This window comes from Hemitrygon akajei, chromosome 5, assembly GCF_048418815.1.
Source record: "Hemitrygon akajei chromosome 5, sHemAka1.3, whole genome shotgun sequence".
Classification (NCBI taxonomy): Eukaryota; Metazoa; Chordata; class Chondrichthyes; order Myliobatiformes; family Dasyatidae; genus Hemitrygon; species Hemitrygon akajei.
Window position 1 is genome coordinate 49,962,963 of NC_133128.1, and position 13,117 is coordinate 49,976,079.

At 39.0% G+C, this 13,117-nt stretch overlaps 1 protein-coding gene across 1 annotated transcript in view; it reads left to right on the plus strand.

Annotated features, from left to right (window-relative positions):
• efhc2 (EF-hand domain (C-terminal) containing 2) overlaps positions 1-13,117 on the plus strand; it is a 52,125-nt gene that overhangs the window by 36,837 nt on the left and 2,171 nt on the right. Inside the window, exons 13-15 of the mRNA XM_073045510.1 lie at positions 172-369; positions 5,543-5,635; positions 9,054-9,156. Coding sequence (XP_072901611.1) covers positions 172-369; positions 5,543-5,635; positions 9,054-9,156 — 394 coding nt within the window. The remainder of the gene's footprint in view (positions 1-171; positions 370-5,542; positions 5,636-9,053; positions 9,157-13,117) is intronic.

Here is a 13,117-nt window from a genome sequence, read left to right on the forward strand (position 1 = left end):
TAATATCACCTAAGCTATGTAATAATACTTTTAAACTGCAACGCACCGTTCCAGTATTTTAAAAGTTTGAATTTCCTAAATTCTTACATATCATAGATTTAATAACTATGTAATAACCTCTGGATTGATTCCTCATTGTAATAACTCATTTTACATATTGTTCATGAAAAGGAATATTATAATTCAGATTGGAGAAGGACACCTTACTGAACATGAAGTGATTACAATGGGCCGGTATTATAGCATTCGGGAAGATCAAGAAACAGACGTTTGTCTTATATTACATTTGGTTCAAGAGGTGCTGAGAAAAAATGGCTTTGAAGATTTTCTCAAAATAACTGAGGCTTTCATTTATGAGGATCGACAAAGGTAACAAGCATAGTAATAAGCATTGCCATATTCAGATTTATTACTGACTTATACAGTGAATCCCCAAAATGTTCCAGAAGTTTATAACCTAATATGTAAATGCATTATCCATATTCCCCTCATTATGTCTTCCCATTCTTATTTTAGGATACTGTACTGTAAATATTTGCAATTCATGGAAACACATAACTTTTGTAATTAATAATAATTAGGCGATATTTGGAGATTTTAATACTTCCTGACACTTATCTATAAAATAGCTTAGTATTCATGCATACAGTATTTGATTATTTACAGCAAAGAAACTGTTAAACTGAATTTCATCTATATATTATGCAAGCTCTTTTTTCTTATAAGTAACTTACTTTCAAATTTGTTATACTATAAATTCACATTACTTAAAAAAAGAAAAAAAATTGCAAGTTACTATATTAAGTCAGCGAGGTCACATAGAAATGCGTTGGATTACGTAACGTACATTTTAATTTATTGCGCCATGACTTAACCTGTTTATCTTGTATTCTGCTTTTCCTTGTGTTGCAATCTTGAATCTTCACCCAAGGCCATTTCTAATACATTTGTTAATGAGTATGTTAACTTATTCGATCATAGAACTATCATAGCCAAGACTAAAAAGAGTAATTTAGCATACTTACTTAATTTTTGTACTGTGGACAAGACAGGAAGTGGACTTTCTAATGGATTTACATGTTTCTGGGAAATAGTAATTATTGTTTACTAATATTGTTAAGGGAACTCCACAATATGTGTTAAGTATTAAAAATATCCCCTAAAATAGTGGCACCCATCATTATAACAGGCACTGAGGCCAACAATTAATGTTAATTGTTAAATATACTAAACACATATAAGAAAAAAGACAGTCTGTTGGGGTCATCTACTGTATCCAGTGCTCGCGGTGTATATCGGTGAGACCTGACATAGATTGGGAGACTGGTTCACTGAGCAACTCTGCTCTGCCCGCCACGTAAAGTGGGATTTCCTTCCTGTTCCCATTCCGACATGTCAGTCCATGGCCTCATCTACTGGGTAGAGTTGCAGGAGCAACACCTTATATTCTGTCTGGGTAGCTTCCAACCTGATGGAATGAACATTGATTTCTTGAATTCCAGTGATTGCCCCCTCCCCCTTCACCATTCCCCATTCCTTTTTCACTTTAGCTCCTTACCTGTGCATCACCTCCCTCTGGTACTCATCCCTCTTCCCTTTTTTCCATGGTCATCTGTCTTCTCCTATGAGATTCTTCCTTCTCCAGCCCTTTATTTCCTTCACCAATCAACTGCCCAGCTCTTTACTTCTCCCTGACCCCATCTCCCAATTTCACCTATCACCTACCACCTTGTACTTCTTTCTCCCCTCCCCCCACCTTCTTACTGTGACCTCTCCTCTTCCTTTCCATAGCTGCTGCCTGGCCCGTTGAGTTCCTCCAGCATTTTGTGTGTGTTGCTTTGGAATTCTAGCATCTGCAGATTTTCTCGTGTTTAAGAAAAAAATGTTTTTTTTAGATTTAAAAGTAAAATAAATTATAGTGTTCAGAAAAATTAGAAATTATAATGCTGTACGCTAAGAGATTGAATAAGTTTTGAGAAGTATTTCAGACATCTGCAATTGAATACAAATCAGTGACTGTTTTTGCTCTGTTAGAAACACCAAGGAACTCTGGTGCTTGATCAGGTCGCAAATAACACAAGGCAAATGTATTGACAATATATTTAGTTGAAATAAGAAAGAATTGTCAGAAGATAAGTGAAAAAGTATTATTGAGTTTTAGAATAAAGTTAATACATTCTAAGCAGAAGTAAAGAAATGTGTTAAAATAATGTGGACCAGCTAAGTTATGGCTTGAGAATTGACTTTTAACTGAAGAGTTGATCTAATTGTTCCTCAAAATCAGTGAGGTTCTTGAACTATTAGCCAAACACTGATGGATTCATTAAGTACAGTTCTAGTTTACACCATTCATCCTTGCTTTTATCCTTCCTCAACTGCAGTAAATCTCTTTGCAAGGATGCTGGGAAGCTCATCCAGTTTTATTGGTCTCCTTCCCCATCTCTGGTCCTAATGCTCAAGGAATCTTAAAAATCTAAAGAAATATTTTACATAAATATCTTTGTCTCATTATCTTCATGTATAGCCTGTACTGGATGATACATGTGAACATATGACCATAGCTGGTTCCTTGAGGGCTAGCTTAAGTAGTTCAGTGGAATTATAAGCCCTGTATCGCATCAATTATTTACTTTTGGACATTTTAATTTTAGAATCATTTTATCCCAATCACAAAACAAAAATTTTAAAATAGCATAACTATGAAATCGAATGACTTCATGTCAACCAGAGTATTCTGCTCCTACTCTTGAGTAAACCTTTCCATCCACCATCACAAAAGCATAGGGAGATCAGGCTGTATGGCAATCCGCAAAATGCTCCATCTCCAACATACGTTTCCACATATAGTGGAAAGATGTGGAATCAGAGAGTCACGTTAATTGTCATTATCAAAATATTTTTATCTGTGGATGAAGGTGAATAGTTATATGAAGAAATCCTTGACAGATGAGTGTGGGCTTTACATCCATTCCCTTTGCTATTTCAGAAGCAACATTTTTAGTACGACAGCCTGGTCATCACTTTTCAGTTGATAGAAGTACAGATTAGAGAATCAAACTGAATGAGGCAAAAACATCCTGTAATAAAGTGGAAGCAATTAAACGTGGAAAGATATATGTTAAAAAAAATACTGTCTTTTCATTTCAGCAGCTAACTTAGATTTGTCTGAAGTGATAGAGGGAGCAATAAAACATTTTTAAATTATAAACCCAAGACATTTATATGCCTCTTCATTAAAGGAGAAGGAGATTTACACTGCTTAAAATATCAAGGAAAACTTGATTTTTAAATTTGGCCATCAAGAAGGTCTTAAAGATCTCTGCTTCATTCTCAATAAAAGGACCAACCAGTTCCCCTCCACCAGCACCCTCCTCTGTCTGGCAGATCTGGTCCTCACCCTCAACAATTTTTCCTTCAGTTCCTCCCACTTTGTCCAGGCTTGAGGGGTAGCCATGGGTGGTAATGGGCACCTATAGAGGCCTCAGCTACGCCTGCTTTTTCGTTAGCTACATAAAACAGTTCATATTGCAAGCCTTCCCTGGTAGTGCTCCAGACCTCTACCTGCACTACATTAATGGCTACATTAGTGCTGCTTCGTGCACCTATAATGAACTTGTCAATTTCATCAACTTTGCCTCTAACTTACACCATGCCTTTAAGTTCACTTGGTCCATTTCTGTCTCTTCCCTTCAGTTTCTTGATCTCTCTGTCTCCATCTCTGGAGACAAATTGTAGATCGACATCTTTTATAAACTTACCAATTCCCATGGTTATCTTGACTATACCTCTTCCCATCCTATCTTCTGTAAAAATGCTATTGTTCCTTTGTTTCTCCCACATTTGTTCCCAGGATACAGCTTTCATTCCCAGGACATCAGAGACATCCTCCTCCTTCAAAGAATGGGGGCTCCTTTCCTCCACCATTGATGCTACCCTCACCTTCTCCATTCCCTGGACATCCTCTCTCGCTCTATCTCCCTGCTGCCTTATCAGTGATAGAGTTCCTCTCATCCTTACCTATCACTCCATGTACCTCCACATCCAAAACATCTTAAGCCATCTCCAAAGGCACCCTACCACCAAACATATCTTTACCTCTTCCCCCTCTGCTTTCTGCAGAGATCGTTCCCTCCGTGATTCCCTGGTCCATTTGTCCCTCCCCACTAATATCTCTCCTGGCATTTATCCCTGCAGGTGGCCACAATGCTACACCTGCCCATTCACCTCCTCACCCACCTCCATTCAGGGCCCCAGATGAGACAACGCCTCACCTGCAAATCTGCTAGCTTCATCTATTAAGTCCAGTGCTCCCAGTGCGGCCTCCTCTACATGTCGGAATGGGAATTAAAATGTTTAACCACCGGGAAGTTCTGAGTTCTGTGGATGGAGCATAGGTGCTTGATGAAGTGGTTCCCAAATGGGGGACTGCTTTGTCAAGCACCTCTGCTCCATTCACCAAAAGTGGAACAGTCCAGTGCCTAAACATATTAATTCTGATTCCCATCCCTGTTCTGATATGTTAGTCCATAGGCTCCTCGTGTGCCACAATGAGGCTACCCTTGAGGTAGAGGGGTAACACATTATATACCATCTGGTTAGCTTCTAACATGATGGATGGCATAAATATCGATTTCTACTTCTGGTTTAAAAAAAAAACATTCTCTCCACCTCCCCTCTTTTCCCCACTTTGGCCACTTGTCTCTTCTCAACTGCCTATCACCTCCCTCTGGGTCCCCTCCTCCTTCCCTTTTCCAATAGTCCACTCTCTTCTGTCGGATTCCTTTCTCTCTAGCCCTTTACTTTTCCTACCCACCTGGCTTCACCTATCACCTCTAGCTATCCTTCTTCTTCCCCTCCCCTCCTTTTTATTGTGGCATCTTCCTCCTTCCTTTCCAGTCTGGAAGAAGGGTCTCGGCCTGACAGGTTGACTGTTTATTCATTTCCATAGATGCTGCCTGACCTACTGAGTTCCTCCAGCAGTTTTAGGTACACCAATTTAATGTTTTCTTAGTCCAATATTAGCAACAATTTACATTTACAAGTTGATTCTAATGAAATAAAATGTTTAAGATTTTTAAAAGAATTACCAAACAAAAATTTACAGCATATGTGTAATAAACGAATATAAGATTAAATTGAAATAGTTCGGGGATTACTGATGACACTGGGTTCCATCATGCTTCTACGATCTCAGATAAGTAATTCTCTTTATCTAGTATCCAGTATTGATAAGTTTGAAGGAAGACTGAAGCCAATGTTCCAGGCAACTGTTACTTGGAAATTATATAAGCTGATTTAGACAGTTAGCTGCCTTGGTATTGTGTTGGATACGGAACTAAGTTTCTATCCATTTAATCACTGATATCCCAACATAATAATAGCATGAGTATTAAAAATGTTAAGGAAATTCAGCCCATTCGTTTCTTTGGATGTGCGATTTCATCTTTAAGCATAGATTTAATAATCAAATCTCACCATTTTAACTCTTTCTTATTGAATTTTTGAGTATAATATCTATTTTTTTCCTCTAAATTTATAACAGAACTGGATTCTTGCCAGCCCAGGAAACCAGAAATATTTTGAAGGGTTTCCGGCTGCCTATACCAAATGAAATTCTTGAAGAAATGATTTCAAAGTAGGTAGAATGAAACATTAAAGATTTTGTACGTACAATACTTTGGATAAAATTAATTATCTGCTTACTTTAGTAGAATGATAATATTGCTTCTGAATGAAGAATAATTAAGGATGGTAATTACTTGCATTAGGACTTTGCTATTATAATAGGATTAGATATGCATATAAATTGATTTTTATGCTCATGTTTGGATTGGAATAGGATTTGGAGGCTCCAAAATTCGAGGAAAATATGAACTGTCATACACTTGGGAAAGATCTCTTCTGATTTTCAAATAGCTATCAATGTGAAATTGTTGGGAACTGTTTGCTGTTTGTTGAGCTTGACCAGGACTGCTCTCTTCCTCACCTCTTTAAAGTCTAGGTCCAAACATGAGCCAAAAAAGCTGATTTCTGAGGTGAGAATAATAACCCTTGAGTAAAAGGCTGCATTTCACTCAGCGTGATACCAAGTGCCCTGGAATCCACATACATCGACAAAATTACTTAAATTATTGGAGTCTTATATTATATGAAGAGGGTTTGTCCTGGTTATTGTAGGTCAGTCTGCTCCAGGGCACATCCACAGCACAATATCCTTGGCTCAGCTACATTTAACTGTAGTGATCAGTGATCTTTCTTTATTATTTGATCATTGCTTACATTATTGCAATGTTCAGTTCCATTGGCAACTCCAAAAACAGCCAAGTGTTGATAAGTACTGTAGGTCTGGTATTAGCACAAACTCGTAAGGCCAGTCAAACTAAGTAACAGACATCAGAGCTTCAGCTGTCACTGGACTCATTGTGGAATTAAACAATTCAATCTGATCACAGTAGGATTCCCCAGCATTACATGTCAGTGTTTAATTCTAACAGCAGGTTGGAGCAACTAGTAGGATTGTAGCCTCTCAGTTCCAGCAGCCAGGGTTCAATAGGGAGGAAACCTATGCTGTTAGTGGGAAAACATGCAAAGTTTACACAAGATAACACCAGAAGTCTGAATCAAACGCAGTCTGGGGCTGTGAGTTAGCAGCACTATGGACAAGGGAGAGCCAGTGGATGTAGTGTACCTGGACTTCCAGAAAGCTTTTGATAATGTCCCACATAGGAGATTAGTGGGCAAAATTAGGGCACATGGTATTGGGGGCAGAGTACTGACATGGATTGAAAATTGGCTGGCTAACAGGAAACAAAGAGTAGCGATTCACGGGTCCCTTTCGGAATGGCAGGCTGTGACCAGTGGGGTACCGCAAGGTTCGGTGCTGGGACCGCAGCTGTTTACAATATACATTAATGATTTAGATGAAGGGATTAAAAGTAACATTAGCAAATTTGCCGATGACACAAAGCTGGGTGGCAGTGTGAAATGTCAGGAGGATGTTATGAGAATGCAGGGTGACTTGGACAGGTTGGGTGAGTGGGCAAATGTATGGCAGATGCAGTTTAATGTGGATAAATGTGAGGTTATCCACTTTGGTGGCAAGAACAGGAAGGCAGATTACTATCTAAATGGAGTCAAGTTAGGAAAAGGGGAAGTACAACGAGATCTAGGTGTTCTTGTACATCAGTCAATGAAAGCAAGCATGCAGGTACAGCAGGCAGTGAAGAAAGCTAATGGCATGCTGGCCTTTATAACAAGAGGAATTGAGTATAGGAGTAAAGAGGTCCTTCTGCAGTTGTACAGGGGCCTGGTGAGACCCCACCTGGAGTATTGTGTGCAGTTTTGGTCTCCAAATTTGAAAAAGGACATTCTTGCTATTGAGGGAGTGCAGCGTAGGTTCACAAGGTTAATTCCCGGAATGGTGGGACTGTCATATGTTGAAAGATTGGAGCAACTGGGCTTGTATACATTGGAATTTAGAAGGATGAGAGGGGATCTGATTGAAACATATAAGATTATTAAGGGATTGGACACACTGGAGGCAGGAAGCATGTTCCCGCTGATGGGTGAGTCCAGAACTAGAGGCCACAGTTTAAGAATAAGGGGTAGGCCATTTAGAACAGAGATGCGGAAAAACTTTTTCACCCAGAGAGTGGTGGATATGTGGAATGCTCTGCCCCAGAAGGCAGTGGAGGCCAAGTCTCTGGATGCATCGTCCCTCATACCCTCTGTTCCAAATTGTCTCACCTTACTGTGCCACCTGACCTCTGCGATTGGATTTACAGCTTCCTGACCAACAGAAATCAGCAGGTAAGGATGGGACAGGTCACCTCGGATATTCGAATCACCAACACCAGCGCCCCCCAGAGGTGTGTCCTCTCTCCACTGCTGTTCTCCCTCTACACCAATGACTGCACCTCCTCCAACCCCTATGTGAAGCTTTTGAAGTTTGCAGACAACACTACCGTCATCGGACTCATCCAGAATAGTGATGAGTCTGCATATCGACAGCAGGTGGACCAACTGGCGCTCTGGTGCAGTCGGAACAATCTGGAGCTGAACACGCTCAAGACAAAAGAGATGATAGTGGATTTCAGGAGACATCCTCCCGCTATGTCTCCCCTCACAGTCCTCAGCAGCCCTGTGTCCACCGTGGAGAACTTCAGGTTCCTGGGAACCACCATCTCTCAGGATCTGAAGTGGGAGCAGAACATCAGCTCCATCCTGAAGAAGGCCCAGCAGCGGATGTATTTCCTGCGGCTCTTGAGGAAATACGGTCTGTCTCAGGAATTGCTGCTGCAGTTCTACACTGCAGTCATTGAGTCTGTCCTGTGCACCTCCATCATTGTGGGGTTTGGAGCCGCCACCAAGCAGGATAGAACCAGACTACAGCGCACAGTGAGGACTGCCGAGCGCATCATTGGAGCCTCCCTGCCCTCTATTGTGGACCTGTACTCTTCCAGGTTGAAGAAGAGGGCGGGGAACATCATAAAGGACTCCTCCCATCCTGCGCACGGACTGTTTGATCTGCTTCCATCTGGTAGGCGCTTCTGATCCCTCCAGACTAAGACTAGTAGGCACTGGAGAAGTTTTTTCCCTACTGCGGTCACTTTGCTGAACAGTTAACTGCCGGTTAACTATCGGCTAACTATTACTTGGATTGCTCTACCTGTATGTATAATCTATGTTTTCATTTATATTTATCATTATTATTGTTATGAGCAGAGAGACAACATCTGCCGGAAGTAAATGTGCATAGGTACTTGGCGATTAAAGTCTGATTCTGATTCTGATTCAAGAGAGAGTTAGATAGAGCTCTTATAGATTGCGGGGTCAAGGGATATGGGGAGAGGGCAGGAACGGGGTACTGATTGTGTATGATCAGCCATGATCACAGTGAATGGCAGTGCTGGCTAGAAGGGCCAAATGGCCTACTCCTGCACCTACTGTCTATTGTCTATCTGATGGTGTGCAACAAGGAAGTATACTGTAGTAATTCACACAGAACAATTATACTTTTTGTCTTATCACGTTTATTTCAAAACTCTTTTAAGGTTTCAAAGTGCTGATGGACAAGTGGCATACAGGAATCTTGTGTTGGGTTTGAACTGGAGAGAAAACCCTGTTCCACCTGTTGATGCAAAGGTTCCCATCAAGGTATGATATAGAGTGTCTTATGTGTTGCATCTGGCTGCCTTTCAGAACTTCAGTATCTAAACACTAATTTTTAAAAAAGAGTATTGCTATTAATTACCAGATTGTTGGCTTTCAGTGGTTTGTTTAATAATATTTTATTGTTATCTGACAAGTTTGAATGAACTTTGGTATTTCTATTTCACCAAAGCAAGATTTATATTTCCAGAGTCACTTTAGACAAATTTGCAGTCAACATTTTTTATATTGAACTGATCTTGGGAATTAAAAACTATTTATACAATTGTTACTTATTTAGTTACTACTGTATTTATTTTCTTTTGTATGGTACTTCTCTACACAAATCAAACAAATACCATATGCCTGATGTGGAATTCATAATGTCAGCTCCTCAAAGCTGTAGAATAACAAACCTAGAAGAGTAATGTTTTAAATAGTGTTATTTTGATTATACTGTATTTGCTATTTATAGAGATTCCATTTGAGGAAATAAAATACTTTAAATGCTTGCTCATTGGCTGTACTTTCCATGGATGCCGGTAAATTTTTCTTACATTGCTGATATTGTCTTTGACTTGTAGTTATCTGTAACATTTTACATTTCCGAAATGGATTTAATGGCAAAGGTTAGAACCTCCAAACTACAGGTCTAAGCTTCAGATAGTGAACTGAAAAGGTAGCACAACTAGAGAATTTTTGTAAGAGTTTTACATCGTGGCACTGGAAAATGAAATATTGTAACAGTTCACCGTTATTGAAGAATTCACCATGTCTTAGATTCATTTTGTGATATTGGCCTGTGTTTTGTGGTGGGCAGCAAAAGGATGATTTTGAAGAACATTGTCCACAATCCAGGAATTGACATGGCATATTTAGTTTTCCACTTCAATATCAGTTACAATGTCAATGTCAGTATTAGCTCTAAGGAATTTTTTTTTGGGGGGGGGCTAGAAGTTCTCACAAATAATATAGTGCTCTTTAATGACTTGAGTAATGTTTAATTAAATCCTGATTGTGTACATAGAGTGTGCTTCCACAAATCTGATGCAGGTTTCCCCACATAAGACACTAAGTAACATGGAGGTTGCTGAGCATGTGCATTGCATGTTTTGTGTGTCTGAATTACAATTTGCCTTTTGAGACTCACTTCCCCTTTAGCTTTGTGTTCACAAACAGGAAGTCCAAGGCATCTAATGCACTCTTAAGTCATTTTATTGATTCTCATTTTCTGATCTCCACCCTAATTTGCAACCTTTGTCCTTAGGACAAACAATTGCATATTCAACGGATCCTAACACCCATACACCCCATACAAGTCAACCACTTCTCCATAGATGCTCTCTCCCTGTAATATTCCTTTCCCTCCTGCTTCTAATCCATTCTACAAAACTTTCTCCATGAACTCACCCTGACACATGATCCAGCTGGATGATGACACTAAATGCAGTACACACCAAAAAATGTGAAATCCTTTTTTCCAAAGTTCAAAGTAAATTTATTTTCAAAATATGTATATGTCACCATATACTATCCTGAGATTCATTTTCTTGCAGGCATTCATAGTAGAACAAAGAAATGCAATAGAGTCAATGAAAACTACACACGAACCAAGACTGACAAACAACCAATGTGCAAAAGAAGATACACTGGCCAAATACAAAATAATAATAATGATGTCTATGGCCATACCTCAGATTTCACCAAGCTTGAACTGAGAAAAAAAATAAATACATAAATAAATAATACTGAGAACATGAGTCATAGAGTCCTTGAAAGTGAAGCGGACGGAAATTTGGTATCAAATCAGTAACAATGAAATGAGCTATACTTTAACACACCTTCTATACATGGATGATTTGAAGTTATATAGTTCTTCATCAGTAAAGCTAAAACAATTAATTCAAATAGAACTATTTTCAGAAGATATAAGCATGAACTTTGTACTGGATAAATGCAGAACATAAAACATAAAGAAAGGTGCAATAGAGCTGATAGATCACAAAACAGAGCCGCAGGATACAACTAATTCATGAATATGAAACATATAAGTATCTGGGATAGCAACAAGCAAAGAAAATAGACCATAGTGCGATAAAGAAAAAAAATTTCATGGAGTTTACTTCAAGGCTTAAGAAGCTCTGCCAAACAGAGCTCGACAGTAAAAATATAACTTACGCTATACTTATTTTAATATATTCTCTTGGCACAATATCTTGGTCTGAAACTGATCTTGAAAATTTATAAAGAAAAATAAGAACTGAAATTAGAAATTTCAGAAAACATTATGTACATTCAAATGCACTTGGGTAAACACTACCTTGGACAGAAGGGGGAAGAGGAATAACAGACGTTAAAAATCTACACAGCAGTCAGATAAACTTCTGAGAATATATTTTCATCTATGCGAGTATATGCAAATCTAATAAGAAGTATACACCACTAAACTTATAAGAGAGCACAGCCCTGGAAAAAGAAGAAATTATCACTATTGAAGAAAAAGTTACCCATGGAAGACATCCCTATGATCTGAGCAGACTACATGTTGACAAAGAAACATCGAATTCCTGGCTCAGAGTTGGAGACCTCTTCCCAGAAACAGAGGGGCTCATTGTGGCAATATAGGACAATGATCAAAAATACATAATACAAAATAAAAACCAACAAATTCAAGATGAAAAATGTAGAAAATGCCAAAGAAAACCAGAAGCAATCCAACACATTCCAGGATCCTGTAGCAGTTTAACTCAATCTGATGACTTACACAGGCACAATCAAACGGCAAGCACCATTCACCAAAATCTTGCTTTAAAATACAAACTCATCAAAAGAAAAGCCAGATCCAGTTTTGGAGTCAGAATACCAGTAATTATATTACGACCGATCCACTATTACAGACAAGACAATCCACAGTGACCGTCTGGATGTAATAATACAGGACAAACAAGCAAGAACGACTTCATAGATATAGCAATTCCAAACACACAAAACTTACAGAAATCAGTAAGTGAAAACGCCTGAAGTATGCTAATTTAAAAGAGGAAATTGAAAGTCTATGGCACATGAAATGTCCCAGTAGTAGTATCTACAACTGATATCATCCCAAAGTCACTACACAATAGCATTAAACAATTAGGGCTACACAGCAATATGTATGTAGATCTTCAGAAATCCACAGTACTAATCACCCCTAGAATAGCCCAAAAGTTCCTGGCAATTGAGAAATGAGTGTGCTTGGCTATGCCCATACCTCAGGTTTCATCAGCTTGAGCTGAGAGAAAATAAATAATAATAATGAATACATAAATACATAATTCCAAGAACATGGCTGTAGAGTCCTTGAAAATGAATCCATAGGTTGTAGAATCAGTTCAATATTGAGGTGAGTGAAGTTATTTATGCTGGTTCAAGAGCCCAAAGGCTGAAGGACAATAACTGTCCCTAAACCTGGTCATGTGAGAGAAACCCAAGACTCCTATTCTTCCTTTTTGATGGTAGCAGCATGGCCTGGGTGATGGGGGACCTTGATGATGGATGCTGATTTCTTGTGGCAGTGTTCAATGGTGGGGAGATCTTTTTCCGTGATACATTGGCTGTATCCGTCACTTTTGAAGGCTTTTCTGTTCTTGGGATTAGTGTTTCCATACCAGGCCATGATGCAACCAGTCAGGATACTCTCCACTGTTCATCTATTTCCAGTAGAAATGATTAATCCTTTTGCATCAGTGAGTTGTATTTTTGAATGAAAACCACTGACTTATTAGTATGGCTCTTGTATCCTGTACGGCCTATGCCATTTATCTGGGAGACAAACTTGATGAGTAAGAATATTACCTTGGCAGCTTTCCTCTTATGCTTATTGCTCTCCCAACTTCACCTCATAGCCCGCAAGCTTCCTTCAATTAGCAATGTTAAAGTCTTTAGATAGATAGATAGATAGATACTTTATTCATCCCCATGGGGAAAT